This window comes from Vigna radiata, chromosome 4, assembly GCF_000741045.1.
Source record: "Vigna radiata var. radiata cultivar VC1973A chromosome 4, Vradiata_ver6, whole genome shotgun sequence".
In the NCBI taxonomy this organism is placed as follows: Eukaryota; Viridiplantae; Streptophyta; class Magnoliopsida; order Fabales; family Fabaceae; genus Vigna; species Vigna radiata.
Window position 1 is genome coordinate 8,142,085 of NC_028354.1, and position 25,454 is coordinate 8,167,538.

A 25,454-nucleotide genomic window follows, 5' to 3' on the forward strand; every position below is an offset into this window, starting at 1 on the left:
TTTATTGTTCATTAAGTGTTGTCATGAGGATTGATTTGATACATAGGGACTAAAGGTTGACATTTTTAAAAACGGGAACTAAACTGAACATCAGAACTTAACTTAGGGACCAAAATAAGGTTTAAACCTAAATTTTTCAACAATGTACACTAAGATCATATGTTTTTAATACAATGACAAGGCAATTGTGATAAAGTAATATCGCATAAGAACCTAACCCTCGAACTGCCATGCAATAGATTTTGGCAAGTACACCAACCACAACACGCAAACCAATAGCCTTGTACACATGAAGCACCGCCTAATAGGAAACTATATTAACACGCTCAAGAAACAAAAAGGAATATCTCTGGAAAAGAAGTATCAATATAGTTTCAGCTATAAAAGCCTAAACTTTGACAAAGATATTTAAACATTTAATTTAATTCTTTGTTATTTATCTTTTCTTACTTGTTTGTCTGTATTTTCGTCTTTCAACCCCTGGTCAAATAGATTACTAATCTACAACAACCATTTACGATATTTTAGTATGAATAAATGAGGAATTATCTGTTAGCAGCCTTTGATTCTAAACACGTTTCTGTATCCATCTAGAGAATTGGTTGAAAAATTGCAACAGAAAGATTAATATTAGTTTGAAAAGTGTCAATTAAGTTTCGTGGAAGGAAACTACACTGTTCAATTTAACAGAGAAGAGTCAAACTTTAAAAGGATGACTGGTTTCATATAATGTGTAGATCTTATTCTGTAATAGGAACAATGGGTTTCAACATCCATGCAAACTTGTTCTTTGTTTTGTTCATGCTGTGTTTCTATGTGTTGGACTTTGGTATAGCCACAGACACCATCACACCATCAGAATCCATCAAGGACCCAGAAACTATAATCTCCAAAGATGGTAATTTCACTTTGGGGTTCTTCATTCCTCCAAACTCCACAAACACTTACGTTGGAATTTGGTGGAAGTCTCAATCTACAGTCGTATGGGTTGCTAACAGAAATCAACCACTGAATGATTCGTCAGGAGTTGTTACCTTTTCTGAAGACGGCAATCTTGTGGTGCTGAATGGACAGAATCAAGTTCTTTGGTCGTCAACGTTTGTGTCAAACACATCTACCAATACGAGTGCCCAGCTTTCAGACGAGGGGAAGCTAGAACTCACAGAAACCACAACGGGCAACAGCTTATGGGATAGTTTTCAGCAACCTTCAGATACATTACTGCCCCAAATGAAAATTTCAAGCAATAGAACAGGTAGGGGAGTAGGACTTACATCATGGAAGAACCCTTCTGATCCCTCTGTTGGGAACTTCTCTTTGGGTGTTGTTGAACGGGGAAAAATCGTTGAAGTGTTCATTTGGAATGAAACTCAACCATACTGGCGCAGTGGCCCTTGGAGCGTTGGGGTCTTTACAGGGGTAGAGCACATGGCTAGTGCATATCTAAATAGCTTTTCTGTTGTAGACGGTGAAATCTCTTATAACCCAAGTGCATCTGAATTTGGAATCTACGTTCTGAGTTCTCAAGGTCAGTTTGAAGAAAAATATTGGGATGATGAGAAGAAAGAACTAGAACTTACATGGACGAGTAAACAATCGGATTGTGATGTTTATGGTGTATGTGGGTCGTTTGCAATTTGTGATGCACACAGCCAAGGAACAAATGGTTCACCAATGTGCAGCTGTTTGGAAGGGTTTGAGCCAAATAACAAAGAGGAATGGGATGCACAAAACTTTACTAGTGGATGTTTCAGGAGCACACCCTTGCAGTGTGAAAGAGTTAATGATGAAAACACAACTGTAGATACAAATGTAGATCAATTTTTGGAACTGCAAATGGTGAAAGTTCCAGATTTTTCTGAATGGTCTAGTGCTGAGCCAGAGACATGCAGAAGCCAATGCTTGGAAAATTGCTCTTGTGTTGCGTATTCTCACGATGATGGAATTGGTTGTATGTCTTGGAACTACAATCTACTAGACATCCAACAACTCTCAAGTCGAGGACTTACTCTATATGTTCGTGTAGACTCTTCTGAACTTGAACATGGTATGCTATGTCTTCTCAAGCATTTTTAAACCTAGTTTCTTTTGTACGGAATTCCCTATATATTTTATTAATATTTTTTCTTAACAGATGAAGGGAAAAAGACAACAATTATCCTAATAACAGTGATAATAGGAATTGTGATCATTGTCACTTGTGCATGTGTAATATGGAGGAAGACTTCCTGTCGCCCAGGTAAGTTACCATCTTCAGAATTTGGCCTATAATTCAGTTTTGTTTCTACTGGTAAAGGAGCTAAGCTTACATTTTCTTTATCACTCTGGCTAAAATATGTTACTGAATCAAATCAGCAATGAAAAGGGGCAAGAAAGGTTTCGTATGTTTCAAGAATGATGAACCATTAAAACAAACAGGCAACAAAGTATTTGAAGAATTGTCACGAGTTAAACTACAGGAGCTGCTCCTGTTTGATTTAGAAAAGCTTGCGACAGCCACAAACAACTTCCACCAGTCCAACAAACTTGGGCAGGGTGGTTTTGGTCCTGTGTACAAGGTACATTTTTTAACAAAGTTATCATATTTGAACCGATTAATTGTTTATAGTTGTCCTCATAGATTTATTTATTCTTTTTCAGGGGAAACTGCAAAATGGACAAGAAATAGCCGTTAAAAGACTCTCTAGAGCCTCTGGACAAGGTCAAGAAGAATTCATGAATGAAGTAATGGTCATTTCCAAGCTTCAACACCGTAATCTTGTAAGACTTTTTGGCTGTTGCATTGAAGGTGACGAAAAGATGTTGATCTATGAATACTTGCCAAATAAAAGCTTGGATGTTTTAATCTTTGGTTAGTTTTTTATCCCTTCTCTACTATTTTTCGCATAACCAATTCCATATTAATTATTTCTGTTTATTTAGGATACAATTGTTTAAGATATAAAAATTCATTTCATAACTTCGCCTTCTAATAAATTTTTAGATCGATCAAAAAGTAAACTCCTAGATTGGAGGAAGCGCTGTGACATAATAGAAGGAATAGCTCGAGGGTTGCTTTATCTTCACAGGGACTCCAGACTAAGAATCATACATAGAGATTTGAAGACAAGTAATATCTTGTTAGATGAAGAGCTAAATCCAAAAATATCAGACTTTGGTATGGCTAGAATCTTTGGAGGAACAGAAGATCACGCTAATACTAATAGGATTGTTGGGACATAGTAAGTATATTTTCTTTATCCATTATCTGAAGAAAATTATTGGAAAATAACAGTTGAATTTTGAACGCAGTGGCTACATGTCCCCTGAATATGCAATGCAAGGACTGTTTTCAGAGAAATCGGATGTCTTTAGCTTTGGTGTTTTGTTGCTAGAGATTGTTAGTGGAAGAAGAAACTCAAGCTTTTATGGTGATGAGCATTCTCTTACCCTTTTAGGATATGTAAGTCACAAAAATTTCTAAATCAATTATAGGAATCTTTGCCAAAAGCTAATTGTTTTTGTTCTCATTTCAGACCTGGGCACAGTGGAAAGAAGGCAATATATTATCTTTAATAGATTCAGAAATATATGAACCTAATGATCATGAAGATATGTTAAGGGTCATTCACATAGGACTTTTATGTGTACAAGAACTTGCTTCAGACAGACCCACAATGGCTACGGTTGTTTCTATGCTTAATAGTGATGTTGTGTTTCTTCCTCCTCCAAGTCAACCTGCATTCATCCTGGTGCAAACTGTGACTACGTCAGAGTTGTCTGAAGAAAGACAACGAGTTTGTTCCATGAATATTATTAGTATTACAGAAATCCGTGGTAGGTAGCAAAAGAAGACTATGAAAGATAACTCATGAAATTGATTACGTAACAGAGAAGATCGTGACAGGTAGACGTATGCCATGCAGAGATTAACAAGGATATATGTTGGGTTACATTATAATTTATCTAAGGATATTTTGTAATAAATTGTTTGGTGGTTGGAAAGGTAACTTTTGCATAATACTATGTTAGAGTGTATAGTTTTTAATAGTAAGTTAAGTCGTTATAATCAAATTAGTTAGCTAATGATAGTTACTACACGACAACTAAGTCTATAAATAATTAGTTTGGTCATTACGATATATACTCTTAATTGGATAGATAATTGAAAATGTTCTTTGTATTTCTTGCTGTTTGACCTTCATATAGGTTTCATCTCATAACCGTTTGAACGGTTCTGTTTTTTTAGTGGCATATTTCCTAAAAATACGCTAGAAATTTGCATTTGCTTTGAAATTGTTAAGATTTCAAATCTGTGGTACATACTACAGACGGAGCCAATTTAGATTTAATATAGTTTTTTAAACGTGAGTTAAATTAAACCGTTTCACCTAATTTGTCAGTTTGACAGAGTTCAAATTGAACACCAATATTTTCTTATATTTTCACTATTTATATAATTTTATTGTTTATAAATTAACATTTTAATTTTAACTATTGTATTTTTATTAATATTTAATAAATAGTCGAGTGGAAATATATTTTTTATTATACTATAATAGATATATAATATAAATTGAGAATACAAAACCTTCATGTTGAATAAACACGTTTATCTTAATAAGTCGGTTACAAAATGTTTACTTTGAACTAATTAAATTTAAAGTAAACCAATAAATCGCGTTGGCCCGGAGGTGGAGAAAGTTGAATTTAAGATGGAAGAGTCAAAAAAGGAGGAGTAGCCATTGACTTCATATAACGAGTAGATCTTATTCTATGATCGGAACAATGGGTATCAGCAGCCATGCAAACCTGTTCTTTGTTTTGTTCATGCTGAGTTTTTATGTGTTGGACGTTGGTATTGCCACAGAAAGCATCACTTCATCACAATCCATCAAGGACTCAGAAACTCTAAGCTCCAAAGATGGTAACTTCACTTTCGGGTTCTTCACCCCTCCAAACTCCTCAGACCGATACGTTGGAATTTGGTGGAAGTCTCAATCCACCGTCTTATGGGTTGCTAATAGAAATCAATCACTGAATGATTCTTCAGGAGTTGTTACCTTTTCTGAAGATGGCAATCTTGTGGTGCTGAATGGACAGAATCAAGTTATTTGGTCAACATCTGTGTCAAACATCTCTACCGATACGACTGCCCAGCTTTCAGACGAGGGGAAGCTAAAACTCACAGAAACAACAACGGGAAACAGCTTATGGGATAGTTTTCAGCAACCTTCAAATACATTACTGCCCCAAATGAAAGTTTCAAGCAATAGAACAGGTAGGGGAGTAGGACTTACATCATGGAAGAACCCTTCTGATCCCTCTGTTGGGAGCTTCTCTTTGGGTGCTGTTGAACGCGGAAAAATCGTTCAAGTGTTTATCTGGAATGAAACTCGACCATACTGGCGCAGTGGTCCCTGGAGTGGTGGGGTCTTTACAGGGGTAGACCTGATGGCTAGTGCATATCTAAACAGTTTAACGGTTGTAGATGGTGAAGTCACTTACAACCCAGAAAGTGGATCTGAATTCGGAATTTTCGTTCTGAATTCTCAAGGTCAAGTTGAACAAAAATATTGGGATGATGAGCAGAAAGCACTAGAAGTTTCGTGGACGAGTAAACTATCGGATTGTGATGTTTATGGTGTATGCGGGTCGTTCGCAATCTGTGATGCACAGAGCCAAGGAACAAATGGCTCACCAATATGCAGCTGTTTGAAAGGGTTTGAGCCAAACAACAAAGAGGAATGGGATGCACAAAACTGGACTAGTGGATGTTTTAGGAGCACACCTTTGCAGTGTGAAAGAGCCAAAGATCAAAACACAACTATAGATACAAATGCAGATCAATTTTTGGAACTGCAAAAGGTGAAAGTTCCAGATTTTTCTGAATGGTCTAGTGCTGAGCCAGAGACATGCAGAAGCCAATGCTTGCAGAATTGCTCTTGTGTTGCGTATTCTCACGATGATGGGATTGGTTGTATGTCTTGGAATGATAATCTACTAGACCTCCAACAACTCTCAAATCGAGGACTTCATCTGTATGTTCGTGTAGACCCTTCTCAACTTCAACATGGTATGCTACGTCTGCTCAAGCATTTTAAACATAGCTTCTTTTGTACGGAATTCCCTATATTTTAGATTTAATAATTTTTCTGAACATATGAAGGGAAAAAGACAACAATTATCATTACAGTAACAGTGATAATAGGAATTGTGATCATTGTCACTTGTGCATGTGTAATATGGAGGAGGACTTCCTGTCGCCCAGGTAAGACACCATCTTCAGAATTTGGCCTATAATTCAGTTTTGTTTCTACTGGTAAAGGAGCTAAGCTTACATTTTCTTTATCACTCTGGCTAAAATATGTTACTGAATCAAATCAGCAATGAAAAGGGGCAAGAAAGGTTTCTTATGTTTCAAGAATGATGAACCATTAAAAGAAACAGGCAACAAAGTATTTGAAGAATTGTCACGAGTTAAACTACAGGAGCTGCTCTTGTTTGATTTCGAAAAGCTTGCAACAGCCACAAACAACTTCCACCAGTCCAACAAACTTGGGCAGGGTGGTTTTGGTCCTGTGTACATGGTACCTTGAGAAAAAGTTATCATATTTGAATCGATTAATTGTTTATAGTTGTCTCCAGAATTTTTTATTTATTTTTTTTTTTTCAGGGGAAACTGCAAGATGGACAAGAAATAGCAGTTAAAAGACTTTCTAGAGCCTCTGGACAAGGTCTAGAAGAATTCATGAACGAAGTAATCGTGATTTCCAAACTTCAGCACCGTAATCTTGTAAGACTTCTTGGATGCTGTATTGAAGGTGACGAAAAGATGCTACTATATGAATATATGCCAAACAAAAGTCTTGATGTGTTTATTTTTGGTTAGTTCTACGATTCCTTCTCTAGTATTTTTCCCATATATCCAAAATCCAATTCTGTACTTCTATGATTCTCTTTATTTAGCACACAAATATTCAAGATGTAAACAATCATTTCGTAACGAGTTAGTTTTCTCGAAAGCATGCAAATCAGTGGTTTAGATAACCCTGCTTCGTTGTTTCATCTTTTAATGTTATGTTCACAAGAGTATAATGCTGCCTTTACGTTTTAGATCCAAAAAAACATAAACTCCTAGATTGGAGGAAGCGCTGCTCTATAATAGAAGGAATAGCTCGAGGGTTGCTTTATCTTCATAGAGACTCTAGACTAAAAATTATACACAGAGATTTGAAGGCAAGTAACATCTTGTTAGATGATGAACTGAATCCAAAAATATCAGACTTTGGTATGGCTAGAATCTTTGGAAGAACTGAAGATCATGCTAATACTAATAGGATTGTCGGAACATAGTAAGTATATTTTATTTATCCATTATCTGAATAAAATTATTGGAGAATCACGTTTGACATTTGAATGCAGTGGTTACATTTCCCCTGAATATGCAATGCAAGGACTGTTTTCAGAGAAATCGGATGTCTTTAGCTTTGGTGTTTTGCTGCTAGAGATTGTTAGTGGAAGAAGAAACACAAGTTTTTATGATGATGAGCATTCTCTTACCCTTCTAGGATTTGTAAGTCAACAATTTCTAACTCAGTAGTAATAGGAATCTTTGATGAAAGCTAATTGTTTTTGTTTTCATTTCAGACCTGGGCACAGTGGAAAGAAGGCAATATGTTATCGTTAGTAGATTCAGAAATATATGATCCTAATGATCATGAAGACATGTTAAGGGTCATTCACATAGGACTTTTATGTGTACAAGAACTTGCTTCAGACAGACCCACAATGGCTACAGTTGTTTCTATGCTTAATAGTGATGTTGTCTTTCTTCCTCCTCCAAGTCAACCTGCATTCATCCGGGTGCAAAATGTGGTTAATTCAGAGTCGGCTGAAGAAAGTCAAAGAGTTTGTTCCGTGAATACAATTAGTATTACAAAAATCTATGGTAGGTAGTAAAAGAAGACTATGATGAAATTGATTAGGTGACAGAGAAGAACGTGCTACATTATATTACAGACAGATAATACGTATGTCATGCAGAGATTAACAAGGATTGATGATGTTGGGTTACGTACTGTTAGTTAAGCAGTTATAACCAAATTAGTTAGCTAATAGCAGTTCCTATTAGTTAAGTTACTCTATAAATAGTTACTTTTGGACATGAAGGAAAAGTCTTAATTCGGGATAGATAATATTAATCCTTCTTTGTATTTTCTCTAAATTAAGAAAGTCTTGAGGTTTCTTCCATTGTTGAACTTCTTGCAAATTTAGATTTTTTTAGCTCTTTAAGTCATCGAATCTTGTGTTCTAATATTGTCATATCAATTAGTATTTGCAATTTCATTCCAATGGAACGCTTATTCCAGTAATAGCAGAATTATGTGATGTCAAGTCTCTTTATGTGAGGAATCATGTTAAGAACTTTCAGTTAACAACTTTTTTTTTTACAATATTCACTTGTCACTAATCTATTGGTCAGTTTAATTTTCTTTTAATTTTAAATGTTGACTTAGAAAGGTAGCAGGGTTTTGAATTTTTATTTTTATTTTCTCTCTTTCACTTTGAATTTATGTTCTCTCTTTCTATTTTTATTGTGCTTTTCTCTCTTCTATTTTCATTTTGTCTCTCCCTTCTCTATCCTGTGTCTCTCGGACCATCATCTTCTCCACCATTTCTTGTTTCTTCAACCGTCATTGACACGAAGACGTTGCCTTTCTTCGTTAAGGTGTTGTGTTTTTCCGATTCACCATTCATCGTCAAGAGACATCTCCCCTTTTTCCTTTCTTGGGTTGTGAGTTGCAAAGTGGAAACCTCCGGTGACTTTGGTAATAGGAGCAAGGTATTTCCGTTATCCATTTCCTATTTCCTCATTCCCCTTCGCCTTTCATTATTTCATTTTTGCATTGTTATGACGTGATAAGTTTATTTTTGATGCAGTTGTGTGTGCAACTTTGTTTCAAAACCAAGTTATTTGTTGCTTTGAATCGAAGTTCGACTCCGAAGCAGAGGAGCTTTATTCAAAAGACATCATTTGGTTGGTTTTTAGAGCTGCATGACAATGTTAAGATTGGTAGGAGTGTATTGAATGAGTTATGTGTTAGATGGGTTGACTCGAGGGGTGGGTTTTGTTTTAGAGAGAAAAATTTAGAATTTAAGGAAATGGATGTGTACAAGCACATGAAGGAGGACAACGTGTATGTTAGAAGAGTCATGTACTAAGAACTCCTTAACGCTAGATATGGTCTCAAATAACAATGATATGTGTATTAAATGTTATTTTTTTAAATCAGGTTGCCAATACTAAATGAAAATCATTGTAAAGTTAACTTAATGAAAATTGATTGCAATAATTATTGGCAATGTTAATATATATCCATATATTGCGAATCGTTATTGTTATTGAGTAAAGAGTTAATGTGCAATGTGATTTGAAGTCTTGATAAGGAAACTCACTCATCCAAGGAAAAAAAATTGAAAAGATCACTCCAGAAAAAGTCCAGGCAACCTTGGGGACCCTAGTTCTCCCAATTGTGAAGCCACATACAACTTTCTGGTAATCGTTTACAGTGGTCTTGTAATCAATTATCAGAGGAATATGGGACAGTTTAACAGAAAGTTCAACGTGGCTCCCCAATTGTTAGAACTAGGCTCCCCATGGTTATTTTTTTTGTCCTTTTATGTAATTTTTCCCTTTTTTTGCTTGGATGAGTGAGTTTCTTCATCAATAGTAGTGTGTAGTGCATCAAACACACTTTAACCCACTCAATTATGGAGAAAGAATCCCATATAGTTGGTTTAAACCGAGGAAAGTGAAATCCATGGCCATTGTGCCCATATTATTTTAATGCCATATGATTGTTAATGGATTTCACCAACCTATCTTCTTAGCATGGAACATTAATGCATTTCATCAGCAATGATGAGGAAAGTCACTCATCCAAGGAAGAAAATTGAAAAAATCAACCAAAGCACACCCAAATTGCCAATTTGGAGCCTAGTTGTGTCAATTTGGGAGCCACTTTGAACTTTCTGTACAACTGCACTATGTGCCTATGGTAATCGATTACAAAACCGCTGTAATCGATTACAAAACTGTTGTAATCGATTAGCAAGGCCTAAATTGCCCTCCAATGCTGAAGGACTTCACCCAACTTTGTTCAAACAACCTCTATGACCTTTTTTCTCCATAATTTAATGTGCTAAGGTATTCATTGATGCACTAAACATCACCATTGATCGATAAATTCACTCTTGCAACTCAATAAATGAAAAAAAAAAACACTGAAAAACACAGATAAAAAAATCTATATGAGCTTTGGCCTTAACAATTGAAGGAAGTAAGATCTTTCTTGATGCACTAAATACCAAAATATATAAGGGAATTGTTGAGATTGTTGACAACACAATATCTATATCACTCTGGTTTTTTATGATGACAACACATTTTTAATAACACATGTGTTGTTGATGTGTTACATGTTATTTGCTTATTGATTGATATCTTGTTGAACATGTTTTTGTGTTTATCTTGATATGTGAATGCACATTTACTGAACTTGTATATGTTACATCATATATGGTTGCATTACACATGTTTTGGAAGAAGAAAACCAATGTGCTTTATGAACTTAAATCGTGTGGCATAACTGCAAGTTGTAAGTCGACTTCATTATGGTGGAAGTCGAATTAAGCTCGTGACTATGCACAAATTTTGAGAAACAGTGCTATGTGAGATTTTGTATTTAAAAGAATTTCAAAATGAATTTTCATGTTGAAGTCGACTGTATGCGCCACGCATTCGACTATATTAGTTGCTTGATTTGAAATTTTGTTGTGCTCATGAACAGTAATGACTATATTTTTAAAAGTTAGTTGAGCATTGAATGTTAGTCAATTACATTGACTAAGAAATTAATTGGTTTGACTGGATAACTATTGTTGCCTCGTAACTGTTATAACTTATTTAATTCAGTCGACTCTATTAGTAGTATAATCAACTACAGGAGCGTCTGATTTATAGAAATCTATAAATAGACGAGACCTGATTTGTTTCAAAGAACTTTTGGAAATCTAACATTTTCATATTCTGTTTCAGATTGTTTCTTTGAAGATTAGAGCTCCAAGAATTCATAAAGAAAACGGTTTGTGATCTTTCTTTGACGAGTTTCTGAAGGAGAGTTGCATTGAACATACTACTTGATCAGAATCTACACAATTAAGGTGTTTATGGGTTGATCAAGATTCTTTTGGCATCCGTGGTGATTGTTGTGTTACCTGTTGTGACTACATGGGTTGGACTTGTGGAGTCTGGTACACTTTGAGGATTGTTCAAATTGGGTTGCAGATTGTAGGAGAGGGGACATCTTGTTGCAAGTCTTACTGTGTTATATTCCTATACTTTGTTTAAAGGGTTAGAGAGGTGTTTTAGAATTTTGATGTAGAGGTCTTCTATAAAAGCCTTGTAAAAACGTTGACCATTACAGTGCATTTGTTTCCTGATACAGGAAGGACACTGGATGTAGGCATTAAGGCTGAACCATTATAAAAACCTGCGTTTGAATTCTCTATCCCTACTCTTTTACATTCAGTCGACTTTACAATTTACGTAGTCTACTTCAATTTTCCGCTGCACTTAATTTTCTATTACTTGCGATTCAAAAAAGTTTGTAAAGTTTTGTACTTTGATTCAAAGATTGTGAAAAGACTCTGATTTTAAAAACTCACCAATTCACCCCCCCCCCCCCTTTGGTGTTAAAATGAAGCCTACATGTTTCCCAACAATTGGCACCAGAGTTAGTTTTCATAAGATATTTGAAAAACTAGTCGACTCTGTTTTTCCTTGAATCGACTATAGACCTGGGGATGGCTTCCTATTTTCAAACTTTTGGTGAAGGTGCTTCAACAAACAGACCACGTGTGGATGATAAAACTCTTCTAAAACCTTTTATTGAATGGTCAATTGAAGAAAATAGAAAAGTTCAGTATGATATTAAAGCTAGGAACATTATTGCCTCTGCACTAACAGTTGATGAATTTTTAAGGATATCTCAATGCAAATCTGCAAAGGAAATTTGGGATATCTTGGAAGTTACACATGAAGGCACTGATGAAGTCAAGAGAGCAAGGAAGAGTTCTCTGATTCAAGAGTATGAACTTTTCCGGATGAAGGTTGGAGAGACTATCTATGAAGTCCAGAAAAGATTCACACACATTGTTAATCACCTTATGGCTCTCAGGAAACTGTTTGATAAAGAGGAGATCAACATCAAGATTTTGAAAAGTCTGAACAGAAATTGGAAACCAAAAGTCACTGCAATCTCATAATCCAAAGACCTTACAAGCATGAACATAACTACCTTGTTTGGCAAGCTAAGAGAACATGAATTGGAACTTGGTAGATTAAAGGATGAGGAAGAGATTGAAGAAAAAAAGTCCATTACTCTGAAGGCTACAAGCAAGAAAAACTCAAAGTCAGATGACTCGGATGCAGAGATTGACGAAAAGGAAATGATGACCATGATGGTAAAGAAGTTCAGTCGATTTATGAAAAATGATAAGTAACTTACTAACCATGCAGGTCACAGTAAATCGAAGAAGAACTTCAGATCAAATGTTGTCCAATGTTACGAATGTGGAAAGGAACGACATATCAAGCCAGAATGTCCATAATTGAAGTCAAAGCAGAAAAGAAATTGAAGATTCCCTCAAGACAAAAGCAGGAAACAAAGAGGAGCATACATTTCTTGGGAGAATAGTGATTATGACAGCTCAAGTGATAAAGATGTTGATCATGAGGAAGAATCCAACATTTGCTATATTGTTGGAACATCACAGGATGACTATGACAGCGATGTAGAATTGGAGAATGAACCAATAGAAGTGAAGTATGATCAACTATTGGATGCATTCAAAGGAGAGATTATTAGTATAGAATTAATAACCTTCTTTCTGAAAATGAGAAACTAGAAAAGGAATTAAATGATGTTTTGTTATCTGCTAAAGAGATTAAATTTGAAACTATTTGATGGGTGTCGCCGCCCAATCAAATTAGATGTGCAATTAAAGTGCAGTATAAACTGGGGAATGACCCCTAGGTCGTCTCTCAAGGACCAACTGCGGTTCAGGAATCAGGTCTAACACGAAGTGGGGGGGGGGGGTTGGTGAAAAGTTTTGTTTGTGAATGCAACTGACGAAATTAAAAATAAAAATTAAACACATTCGAACATGATAGAAAGCATTAAAGAGAGTGAAAACGCTAAACCCAATACTAGAGCAAACAAATATCTAACCATAATTAAAGCCATTAAAATGCTATGCTAAATTAAAAAGATGAGAAACAACTTAACCTATAATGTAAAATATTCTAGGACAAAATAAATATAAAACATGAACCTTTTTCTATTGCTAACCGTGACCTAAGTGCACCTCTTCCAAAATAAAATTAATCACCATCATAATCTAGTAAAAGAAAAGTAATGTCTCATTCTCTAAATTCAAGCAAGCAAAGAAACAGTGCATTTGAAGTGATAACTGCCCCAACCTCTTCACGCTAGGAATTATGTGGCCTCCATAACAAAACAGCACTTCAATGCAAAGTTAAACTAAACCATCATGGAAAACTAATTCAGCTTGTGTTTTCTTCTTGAAGAAAGTAAACAATTGCATCCAAGAATTAATGACGTGCAACATTGGAGGAAACCTGTGACACACCATGCTTTCTCCAATCTAAATTAAAAATGATACCCGTGAACTCATTTCTCTAAGTCAATGGAATGTGCTTCTCCCGGCATCAGCTGACCGTGGCTTTTTTTAAAAGAAACCAAATGAGATTCTCACTCCTCTTTCATCACCGAACAAGCACACCAAATCAAGCCATCACTTCTTCATTCTCAAAGAAAATAAAACAAAAGTTGCTATCATTCATGTCCCATCAACCTAATCTACTTCTTCATTTTAAAACCAACAAAAACATGTGCTTGGTACACACTGTTCCGTAACTCTTGGCAAATCCCATCAATTAAATAGCCCTCTTTTCTTGCACTTAACTAGCTCCTATTCCATCCAGCTTTTCCCTAAAATGTTGTAGACCCACATCTCCATTTATCAAGTCGTCTCTTCACTCACTCTCCCTTGTACTCTTCTCATTCCATTAAATAATTAAAACAAAAATTCCCTTAACTCTCCAGCCATATACCCATTACTGCTGCAGCTAACCGTACCTTCAAAGGTTACAAAATAAGAAAAGCATCCCAAACACAATCAAGCCCACCGAACACGTGATTTCTTCAAGCAATCTGGTGCAGCCTTATAAACTCAACGAGCCAGCTTGACTAAGTAAAATAGATTCAATTGCTTTTCAAAATAAAGGGAATGACAATGAACCATATGCTTCATTCAATTCATCAAGAACTGTAAACAACATTCTCATTTCCTCTCTTCTCATAAAGAAAACGTTTTTCAGCCAAAATAAAAATCTGGAGTGTGTGCCGGCATCACCCAAGCTTCAATCAAAATCCATCTAATATACTTATCATTCCAAGAAGTAAAGAAAAGAAATAAGCTTGACTGCAGCGTTTGCAAGAAGAAACAGAAAACATGTTAATCATTCATTCATTCCATCATGAGAGAAACCGTGAAGCACCCTGTATCTTAGCAAAGAGAATGACGGCTAAAAGCAAGGAAGAATTCCAATTTTTCAAGTGACGGCTCACCTATCCCTAGGTCCAAGAATGAGTCACCAAAAACTAGGGTGGGGTCCACCCAAAACCCTAGGGACATGTCACCAATTTTTTTACTATTGGGCTTAGTCTAACCTAACAAAAATTAGCCCAAAATACAAAACTTAATTTAAAAAAGCCTAATTTATTAAATCAAAATTTGACTAATCCTAAAGTGTCTTTGTGGAGAGTCTTCACTTAATTGGTGCCCTTCCAAGAGTCTCACAGTGTGATTCCAAAATTTTCCTGAAAAATAAAAATAGGAATAATTAAGCTCAATTAATTCAAATTAATTAAAATCAGAATTATTGGTCTAATTAAGCCCAAATGGTGAAAATGACACAATAACTAAGAATTAAACGCAAATCATCAACACAATTCGGCGCGAAAAACTAAGTTAATGGTATAAAATATCGACTCATCACTATTACAGTAGAGAAACCTTGTGAAAAATGTCCTAAACATATTGAAAAAATAGATTACTTGACTACCACACTAGCCAAATTTACTCAAGGTAGAGAAAATTTGAATGTTGTATTAAAATCCTTTGGCAGGGCTATACACAAACATGGAATTGGCTATAAAAATCAATCTAACAAAACCAATGCAAAGAAGATTATTGATCTAAGCCAACCTACTAGAAATGCTTGATTTTATTGCAATTGTGTTGGTCACACTGTTAGAAACTGTTTTTATAGAAATGTTGGTGTTCCTAAAGCATTATATGTGTGGAAACCAAAGGAACACCTAACTAGAACTAACAATCAAGGACCCAAAGTCAAATGGGTACCTGCAACCAAAACTTAAGTTGTTTTGCAGGTTTACAAATAGGTGCAATAAGAACTCAAGGATAAACAACACTTGATATATGTCAATCTTCTTGAGTGTCTACAATGGGTAATTTGTATCACTCTATTGCATCTTGTATAAATTGATTGGTTGTTAATGCTTGATGGTGTGTATGATTGTTTGTATGATTGATTTGGTTTTGAAAAACTGATTTCACAATTTTTAGTCGACTGTATTATGAACTTATTCGACTATGCATCTGTTGACTACATTCTGTTTTGAATTCTATAAGTCATACAGTAGTCAAATGCATCTTTAATCTACTCGATTAGAGTCTCTATTTTTAGATCGTTAGAATTTGATTTTTTGAATGTGGGGTTTACTTGTGAAATCAATTGCACGCCTCTCTATATATGTATGTTTTAAACTCTTGAGCACATAAACTGTGTACACAAAACCCTTATTCTAACTCAAGAAAGTTCTACACCTCTGCATAATGGAATCAACTTCCTCAAAGCGTTGTAATTTCATTCCATCTTCCGAAAGAAAAGCGAATCCCTCAGGGTGGATTAGTGATGATAATGCTAGAGAAAGATTTCTGGGGCTGAGAATGTTCAAGAAGGTTGTTGGACATGAAACAGTTGAACTGGAACTGTTCAACCAGGAGAAATTCGCCTTTCCTAAGAAACTCTAGTTTAAGGCCTAGACAAGTTCATTCAAATGAAGGATGACTGCTACCTTGAATTGGTATAAGTTTTCTACAACAATGTTAAGGAAGTAGATGGAAATTTCTACTCTCGTGTGAAAGGAGTAGATATCATTATCAACAGTGATACATGGTTAAAGATCGCCGGTCTGAAAAATGAAGGTCAATTCTCTCATTAACCTGATTGCTTACAAAACAAGCAGATTAGGAAGACTGAAATGTTCAAGGATTTTATGAGATATTGTGGAAGATACAGAAAGGAGAAGGGTTATCTATTCAAATGGCTTGGCAAAGAATAGAAAGTCATCGCATTTATCATCGGACACATTCTTTTGCCAAGAAGACATAATCTGATAAAGCTAACTCTGAAGGATGTTTATCTACTAAATGCTATTATGTGAAGGATACCAACTAATTGGGTATTGTCCTTAAATGGCACATCCTGGACGTTGGAATTAATAATTGGCATAGGCTACCATACAGCTTGTTCATAAGCAAAGTACTGGAATAATGTGGTGTTAACCTCACTGGAGAGAATAAACTCACATGTAGCAAAGCAAATATTATTGGAAAAACTACTCTATCTTGCATAACTAAAAAGAACTCCCCTCGGATGGATTTTCTGTGACGAAGTAAATCCTACAAAAGGAAAGGGGACTTTAGTTGAAATGAGTATCATTGCATGATAAATTTGTTTGATATCTTATCTGTGATACAACATTGTGCTATATTGTTTGTACACTCTGATGATTGTACTGCATTGTGCATCTGATCTAGTTTATCATATACGCATAATGATAGGGGGAGTAGTACACTTATTCACAAATTTACTCACATGCCTGCATTTCAAGGGGAGATATTTTACATGAGATTAAATGTGACAAGGGGAGCATCTATGCATTTCACATATTTGCATATTGTTTACTAGTGCATCTCTTTTCTAAAATATCAGCATATTACATCATGAGCATTCATTTTTTGTTAATGCACAAAGGGGGAGACAATTCATGAAAGCTTTACGAAAGGGGGAGAAATATTTTTCTGTCTCATATATGCTTGATGTTTTGCTGATTGCTTTGGTAACATGGAGAGTATATTTGAACTGTTTGATATTATTTGTTTACTCTGTTTTGTATCAAATTGTGCAAACATGGTTTGTTATTAATCATGATTGTGCATCATCAAAAAAGGGGAAGATTGTTGAGATTGTTGACAACACAATATCTATATCAACCTGGTTTTTTATGATGACAACACACTACTTAATAACACACATATGTTGTTGTTGTGTTACATGTTCTTATGCTTATTGATTGGTATACTTGTTGAACATGTGTATGTGATAAGTGGTTGTGAACGCATACTTATTGTACTTGTACTTGTTACATCATTTCTTGATGCATTGCACATATTTTGAAAGATGAAAACCACAAGCACTTTTGGGAACTTATAACTGTGTGACAAATTTGCAGTAAAGTCGACTCCAATATTAATTGAATCGACTGTACTAAAGTCTTTGTACAGATCTGGAGAAACAGTGCTTTGTGAGATTTTGAGAAGAAAAGAATTTCAAAATGTTCTTACATGTCGAAGTCGACTATGTGCGCCACACATTCGACTGTATCTGTTGTTTGATTTGAAATTTTATTATGCTCTTGTACAATAACGACTATATTCTCAAAAGTTAGTTGAGCATTGAATAGTTGGTCAACTATATTAAATGAGAATTTATTTTTGGTTGACTGAATGCTACTTGGTTGACAAACTGTTATAACTGTCGAACCTAGTCGACTGTATTAGTAGCATATTCGACTATGAGAAACTCTGAAAAACAGAATTCTATAAATTGATAGAGCATGAAGTTTTTCTAAGACTTTTGATGATTTGACATTTTCATATTTTGTTTCAGATAGATTTCTCCGTGATTGAGATCTCCGAGAATTCTTCAAGAAGACCGTGGTGATCGTTCTTGAAAGGCATTCCAAGGGAGATTTGTTGCGCACTTATTGATTGATCATTATCTGCACATTGAAGGTGTACCTAGTTTGATCAAGAAGTTATTATGGCTTAGCATCCATGAAGTTTGCTGCATTGGACCTGTTGTGATTAAAGGGGTTAGACTCATGGAGTCTTGTTCACGTTGAGGATTATTCGACGTGGTGTTACAGATTACAGGAGAGGGGATTCTTGCTGCAAATCTGGTTTTGTTATTGCAGCTATATTTTGGTTAGAGGGTTAGAGAGGAGATTTATATTTTTGACGTGAAGGTCTTCTATAAATTCCTTGTTATAAAAACCTTGACCATTATAGTGCATTTGCTTCCTAGGTTGGAAGGACACTGGATGTAGTCATTTTTGGTCGAACTAGTATAAAAACCAGTGTTTGAATTTCTCTATCCCTTCTCTTTTACATTCAGTCGATTGTACTATCTACGTAGTCAACTACGATATTTCGCTGCACTTAATTTTCATTACTTGCAATTCAAGAAAGACTTGTAAAGTTTTCAACTTTGTGGGAAAGATTTTTTAAAGACTTTGATTTTGAAAACTCACCAATTCACCCCCCTTCCTTCTTGGTATATATTGAAGCCTACCTGTTTCTCAACACTAACGACTTTGAATGAGAAAATGGAAGAAATATTCCAACACTATGTTGAAATTTCCACATCATCAGAAGAATCAGAAAGGGAAGATGTTGATGACATAAGCGAAGAGGGCTCTACTGAAATCTCTGAATTAGAATAGTGTTTTGTTTACTCAGTACTGTTTGGAGTCTTAGGATGTTTTGGTTTTTTTAATGGCTTAGAATGTCATTTTGTTTTGAGTCTTGTTCTACTCCTACCATTGTAATATCTTTGAACAAGAAATGAAATTTGTGTTTTGAATCTAATTCAATTGCTTTAATTTGTTTGATTATATTTGTTCTGATTGAATAATTGATTCGACTATGTATTAATTGAAGTTGATTATGCATGTTTAAACTATTACAAAATTCTACATATTAACTTCTTATGGATTATTCTTCTTGCATAACTAAATTGCTTGATCTGCAAGAGATCTTTGAAGGGTTTTGTAGGAAAAACATTGCTTGGAAATCACTGCTGGAATCATAACTCACTGAGAAGCAAGGAAATCGATTGGGATACTAATTCAATCGACTCGATCTCAACAGGATTATAAATTCCTTCACTGGAATTTGGTTATAATGTTGATTGATTATTTACTTTTGATTATCTGCAATATATCTTTGATTCTGATTATGTGATTGGTATATGAGATTATATTGTGAGATTGTTGATGATTGTATCTATGCATGATAAATTTGCTTGAAATCATATGCATGATACAATTCTGTTTTACACTGATTGTATGCTCTAATGGTTACTGTATTGCATTGTGCATCTATAATTATTGTGAAAGTATGCATAATGACAGTGGAGCATAACATATTTTCACATATTTCTTCACATGCTACACTTCAGGGGGAGTTATCTTTTTCATGTGAATATATATATATATATATATATATATATATATATATATATATATATATATATATATATATATATATGATAGGGGGAGCATCACTGCATATTTTCAAAATGCTTACACATTCTTATTGATGCATCTCTTATTGATTTATCAACATATCATATCTAGAAGCATACCTTTTTTGTTAATGCACAAAGGGGGATAACTGTTATGAGAGAAGTGTTATGAGTGTATTGTGAAATGTTATTTTCTTGGTATATTGCTGATTGATTGTGTACATTCAAAGTACTTGAAACTGTAAAATTGATTGCTATATATTGTGTTACTTTGAATCTGGTTTGGTATTGTGCAAACATGGTTGTTTATTAATCATGGTTGTGCATCATCAAAAAAGGGAAGATTGTTGACAACACAATATCTATATCACTCTAGTTTTTTATGATGACAACACATTTTTAATAACACATGTATTGTTGATGTGTTACATATCTTGTTGAACATGCTTTTGTGTTTATCTTGATATGTGAATGCACATTTACTGAGCTTGTATATGTTACATCATATCTGGTTGCATTACACATGTTTTGAAAGAAGAAAACCACATGCACTTTTATGAACTTACATTGTGTGGCATAACTGCAAGTTGTAAGTCGACTTCATTATGGGGGAATTCGAATTAAGCTCGTGACTATGCACAAATTTTGAGAAATAGTGCTATGTGAGATTTTGTATTGAAAAGAATTTCAAAATTAACTGTCATGTTGAAGTCGACTGTGTGCGCCACGCATTCGACTATATTAGTTGCTTGATTTGAAATTTTGTTGTGCTCATGAACAGTAACGACTATATTTTTAAAAGTTAGTTGAGCATTGAATGTTAGTCAACTGCATTGACTGAGAAATTAATTGGTTTGACTCGACAACTACTATTGTGTCTTAACTGTTATAACTGATTTAATTAAGTCGACTCTATTAGTAGTATAATCGACTACAAGACCGTCTGATTTATAGAAATCTATAAATAAACGAGACCTAAATTATTTCAAAGAACTTTTAGAAATCTAACATTTTCATATTCTGTTTCAGATTGTTTCTTTGAAGATTAGAGCTCCAAGAACTCATCAAGAAGACGGTTGTGATCTTTCTTTGAAGATTTTCTGAAGGAGAATTGCATTGCACATACTGTTTGATCAGAATCTTCACAATTGAGGTGTTTCTGGGTTGATCAAGATTCTTGTTGGCATCTATGGTGATTGTTGTGTTACTTGTTGTGACTACATGGGGTTGGACTCGTGGAGTCTGGTACACTTTAGGATTGTTCAAAGTGGGTTGCAGATTGCAGGAGAGGTGACATCTTGCTGCAAGTTTTGTTATGTGGTTTGCCTATACTTTAGTTAGATGGTTAGATAGGTGTTTTATATTTTTGACGTGAAGGTCTTCTATAAAAGCCTTGTTGTAAAAACCTTGACCATTATAGTGCATTTGCTTCCAGGTATTGGAAGAACACTGGATGTAGGCATTAAGGCTGAACCAGTATAAAATCATGCATTTGAATTCTCTATCCCTACTCTTTTACATTCAGTCAACTTGACAATTTACGTGGTCTACTTCAATTTTTCGCTACACTTAATTTTCTATTACTTGCGATTCAAAAGAGTTTGTAAAGTTTTATCCTTTGATTCAAAGATTGCGAAAATACTCTGATTTTGAAAACTCACTAATTCNCCCCCCCCCCCTCTTGGTGTTAAAACGAAGCCTAACTGTTTCCCAATAGGAACTCCCTCATCCAAGGAAGGAAGTTCACAAAATCACTAAAATGAAAATGATATTTTCTTTAGGCCCTAACGTTCAGGTTTATCAAGGTCACTTACACAATCCATTTTTGTACCAACTACCCATAACCAAATAATGGTTTTAGTATATGATGTCGAACAACCTTAGGAGAAAACATCTGGTAGTAGATCAAAATTGAAATTTTATTCATATAATATATGATCAGTACATAGTACCCAACATCTATATTAATAATCTTTTGTATATGAAAAACTTGTACAAGCCTCATACATTGCAAATAACTACACAATTGATCAACATACAATTGAAAACCTATAATAATCCTAGGTCTTGCAACACTTCTTGTATTAACACGTTGTCATTGTCTAGAATCCAGTCACATACATATTTTTTCCTAAATTATTGTAAGTCCTCATTAAATCAACACAACCCACTTTAAAAAATAAACACAATACCAAAATCATCCAAACATAATCTACTTCAAAATAGCAATCCTTGTTCAATAACAATACACAAAAGTAAAATGACTCAATTTCTACTTACATTGCTATGAGATGTTTCCATTAATGTAACACAACAATAACAATACGCGAGTAAAGAAGAAAATAAGAACTTTCACCAATGCCAACAAAATCTTCTCCAATAATATATACAATAAATTCATCACCAACAGAAAATAGAGTAAACAACACGCACACATCATCTAACAACTTCTTACAAAACCCATACATCAACAACAACATTATCATTAAGAGAACGCATAACCCATGAGTTCATGGTTCTACGAACCTCGATACTACAAACGACCCCTTTTTTCACCGAACAACGCCCAAACCTTCGACAAAGGAGACACTTTTACTCGTTGATCGAAAACGCGAGAGAAACATAGAGGCGGAAGGGTACAACGCTAGTGGAGCAACATTGGAGGAGGTCACCTTTGAGGTCGTAATGGATGAAAAAGGAAGGGCAAGTCGCGAGACAGAGAGAAGGGCAAAATGGTGGCAAAGAAACGAGGTGAGAGAGAGGAAGAATGGGAAAAATGATGGAAAAGAAAAGTGAGAACAATAATAGGAGCAAGTTTGTCGGCAACAACGGTGGAGAAGCAACACAAGAGAGAAGAGCGAGAGAGAGACATGGGAGAGAGCATACACTTAGGTGATGGGGAGAGAAAGAAGATAAACAACAAGGGTTGGTTTTCTAAAATGAATTTCTCAAAACCACAAAAACACTTTTCATTCCAAAAACACCCTCAACGTAAGCTTTTTGTTTTTTTAAAAAAATATTTGAAACATACCAATCACGAGTCACCACCTGACATTGACGAAAAAGTATTGTTAAAAAAATATTTTCCAATTAAGAAATCAAAATAAAGATGGTAGAACTTGCTTGTATGATATAGATGTTGCAAAATTATCTAAACGAAACATTAGTTTAACTAGCTGAAAAAGGTAAAAAATTATAAAATTATAAAATAATATTAAAGTATAAAAATCTCCGAAGGTCATTGAAGAGTTTCACCAAACTCCATGGTGAGTGTTAAATGTTTTTATTGGGATCTAGAATATACACCTTTGGTAGGTGACAAAATTCTAGTGATGGTATGTTTCTAATGACAAAAATTGAATCGCTCATTATTTAGAAGAAGAATTATAATGCTCAAATAAGTAAAAGTGTTTAGAATTTATGAGAATAGAATAATGAATATGAAAAAGTGTGACATTTCTTATATGAATAATGAATATATTTAGGATTTCTCAATCCTAAAAAAAATAGTTATAAAATATGAAATATCAATAATAATAATAATAAAAACTTTTAATATATTATAGTATTTAATATAATATAAATTAATCAAATATAACATATATTTTGTTCATATATGATATATGATATTAAGAGATATGTGAAATATAATTAAACTATCAATATTTATATATTACGTTAATATACAATAATTCCTCTAACAAATATTTGTGTAAGTATTATTAAGTCACTTTAGACTAATAATGATTGAGCCTTCTTACACCAAACTTTTATATATATTGGACACACAAAATTATACTGATAATTTAAAAAACTTAAAAGATCAATTTTTGTTAAGTACAAATAAATATAAAAACGTTGATTATGCAAAAAGAAATTAAAATAAAACAAAAAGTTAAATTTAAACTTGTATTTCTAGGTAAAAAAATATAAACAAATACAAATTTATAAGTTATGAAATTAAAGTTTATTAATTTAATCTATTAATAAATTGATCAATATTTTTACTGTAATTAATCGTTTTGAACCCCTCAATAAAAAAATATATATGTAACGATGTAATATTGATATATTAAGGAATATTTATTATATAAATAATTACAAATAATAATAATAATAATAATAATAATAATAATAATAATAATAATAATAATATTAAAGATAAAAACATTTTTATTGATAAGATACTACTATATATGTGCAGTACAGAGTGAAAAGTAAAGGACAACCTCATTGTTACGCTTAGAGCCAAAGTCAGTGTCTTACCTACAAAATTATATAAGTCGCAATTAAAACGCATGGCTCATGTTCCACAAGCAAGTAAGAGATAAATAACTTTCTTCAAGAAAATATAAGAAACGGACTATCTTAACACTACAACCATAACAACCACGTTTTAACTAAGTCATGATATAATTGAAGGAAAATAAACCTACATGCCATATGATAGGGATTTAATATTGAAGAAAATATTGTTGGAAATAATCTAAGTGAGACTAAGTCAAAGTGCAGAGATAATAAAGTTAAATACTATATATAAAAGAAAACTCATAAATTCATTGTCTTATAAATTCATTATCTTGAAATTTTTGGTTGAAAAAGATATCAAGATTTATTGTTTTTTTATTGTAAAATGAAAGAAAATGGAAGAAGATTTATTCCAGTATAGTATTTAATGGTAAAAGTTAATGCAAGTTTATCTAGAAGAGTTAGATTTGATTTATGAAAAGTCAATAAGAGGAGGAGATGATGATAGTTGTCTTGAAACTCCCACTATAATTCAAATTAAAATGCAAAAGAAAAGAAAGTCAAAGACAAAGTTATCTTATTTACTAGACAATTAAGGAATATTAAATAAAATAAACAAATACAACGATACATGTTTTTCCATCTTATTCCGATTACAAGATAATAATTATGAAAATAACAAATATTGGTGAAGACTACATGGAAAATTCCACGAATGTGATTAATCAAAACATGTGAAAAAGGTATATAAATCTCAAAATCCTCAAGAAATAGCTCAACAAAGTAAGTATTTCTAAAGTAAGAACTCTCAGAATGGAAGACAACTTGTTATGAAATGTATAACAACAGTTTTAATTGAAATTCATTCAAGTGTCAACTTAATTTTGAAGACTTATATGTTTTAGGATTTTAGACTTATATGTTCATGAGATTACTCAAAATTTATTAAGTATTAGTCAATAAATTGAAAAGTTATAAGGTTTTGTTTGGAAACAAACTTTGTATGATGAAATATGCTAAGAATCTAAAAGTATTCAAAACTCATATACAAGATAGAATATTTGCTTTGGATGGAAAAGTATTTGGCTACAAATACACAGAGTATAAAAGAAGAGTCAAAATCAAAAGAAGATAGTTATCTCTAGAAGAAATTTGATATTCAAGTACAGAAAATAAATGAAGACTCGTGTTTTAATCAAAGATGTAATGTCGCTACCATGAAATTCATTATAAACAAAGAAGATAATTTTTATAAAAACAAAAATATATAATGAAAAATTTGTTAAATTGAATAAAGATGTAATATCATAAAAAAGAGAAAAGAGAATTATAAACAAAAAAGAAAAAAAAAAAGCTTGGACACTCAAATTTAAAAATCTAAAATTTAAATAAACAAATATTAAACATGTTAAAAATATTTATTTAATATTTTTTATTTAAATTAAATTTAAGGAAATCTTTT

At 33.6% G+C, this 25,454-nt stretch overlaps 3 protein-coding genes across 3 annotated transcripts; all 3 read left to right on the forward strand.

Annotated features, from left to right (window-relative positions):
• The first annotated feature begins 759 nt into the window (after positions 1 to 759).
• Positions 760 to 2,076, forward strand: LOC106758310 (G-type lectin S-receptor-like serine/threonine-protein kinase At1g11300). Its single transcript, XM_014641245.1, has one exon. The coding sequence runs from the start codon at positions 760 to 762 to the stop codon at positions 2,074 to 2,076; it is 1,317 nt and encodes a 438-aa protein (XP_014496731.1).
• Positions 2,077 to 2,272: 196 nt separating this feature from the next.
• LOC111241476 (G-type lectin S-receptor-like serine/threonine-protein kinase At1g11300) lies at positions 2,273 to 3,937 on the forward strand. The gene is made up of 5 exons (XM_022779761.1): positions 2,273 to 2,558; positions 2,641 to 2,851; positions 2,984 to 3,221; positions 3,292 to 3,442; positions 3,516 to 3,937. The coding sequence occupies exons 1-5, from the start codon at positions 2,358 to 2,360 to the stop codon at positions 3,822 to 3,824; spliced, it is 1,110 nt and encodes a 369-aa protein (XP_022635482.1). The 5' UTR covers positions 2,273 to 2,357; the 3' UTR covers positions 3,825 to 3,937.
• Positions 3,938 to 4,583: 646 nt separating this feature from the next.
• Positions 4,584 to 8,206, forward strand: LOC106759147 (G-type lectin S-receptor-like serine/threonine-protein kinase At1g11300). Its single transcript, XM_022779760.1, has 7 exons — positions 4,584 to 6,055; positions 6,149 to 6,250; positions 6,367 to 6,569; positions 6,656 to 6,866; positions 7,097 to 7,334; positions 7,405 to 7,555; positions 7,630 to 8,206. Exons 1-7 carry the CDS (start codon positions 4,756 to 4,758, stop codon positions 7,936 to 7,938), a joined length of 2,514 nt encoding a protein of 837 aa, XP_022635481.1. The 5' UTR covers positions 4,584 to 4,755; the 3' UTR covers positions 7,939 to 8,206.
• Positions 8,207 to 25,454: the final 17,248 nt, after the last annotated feature.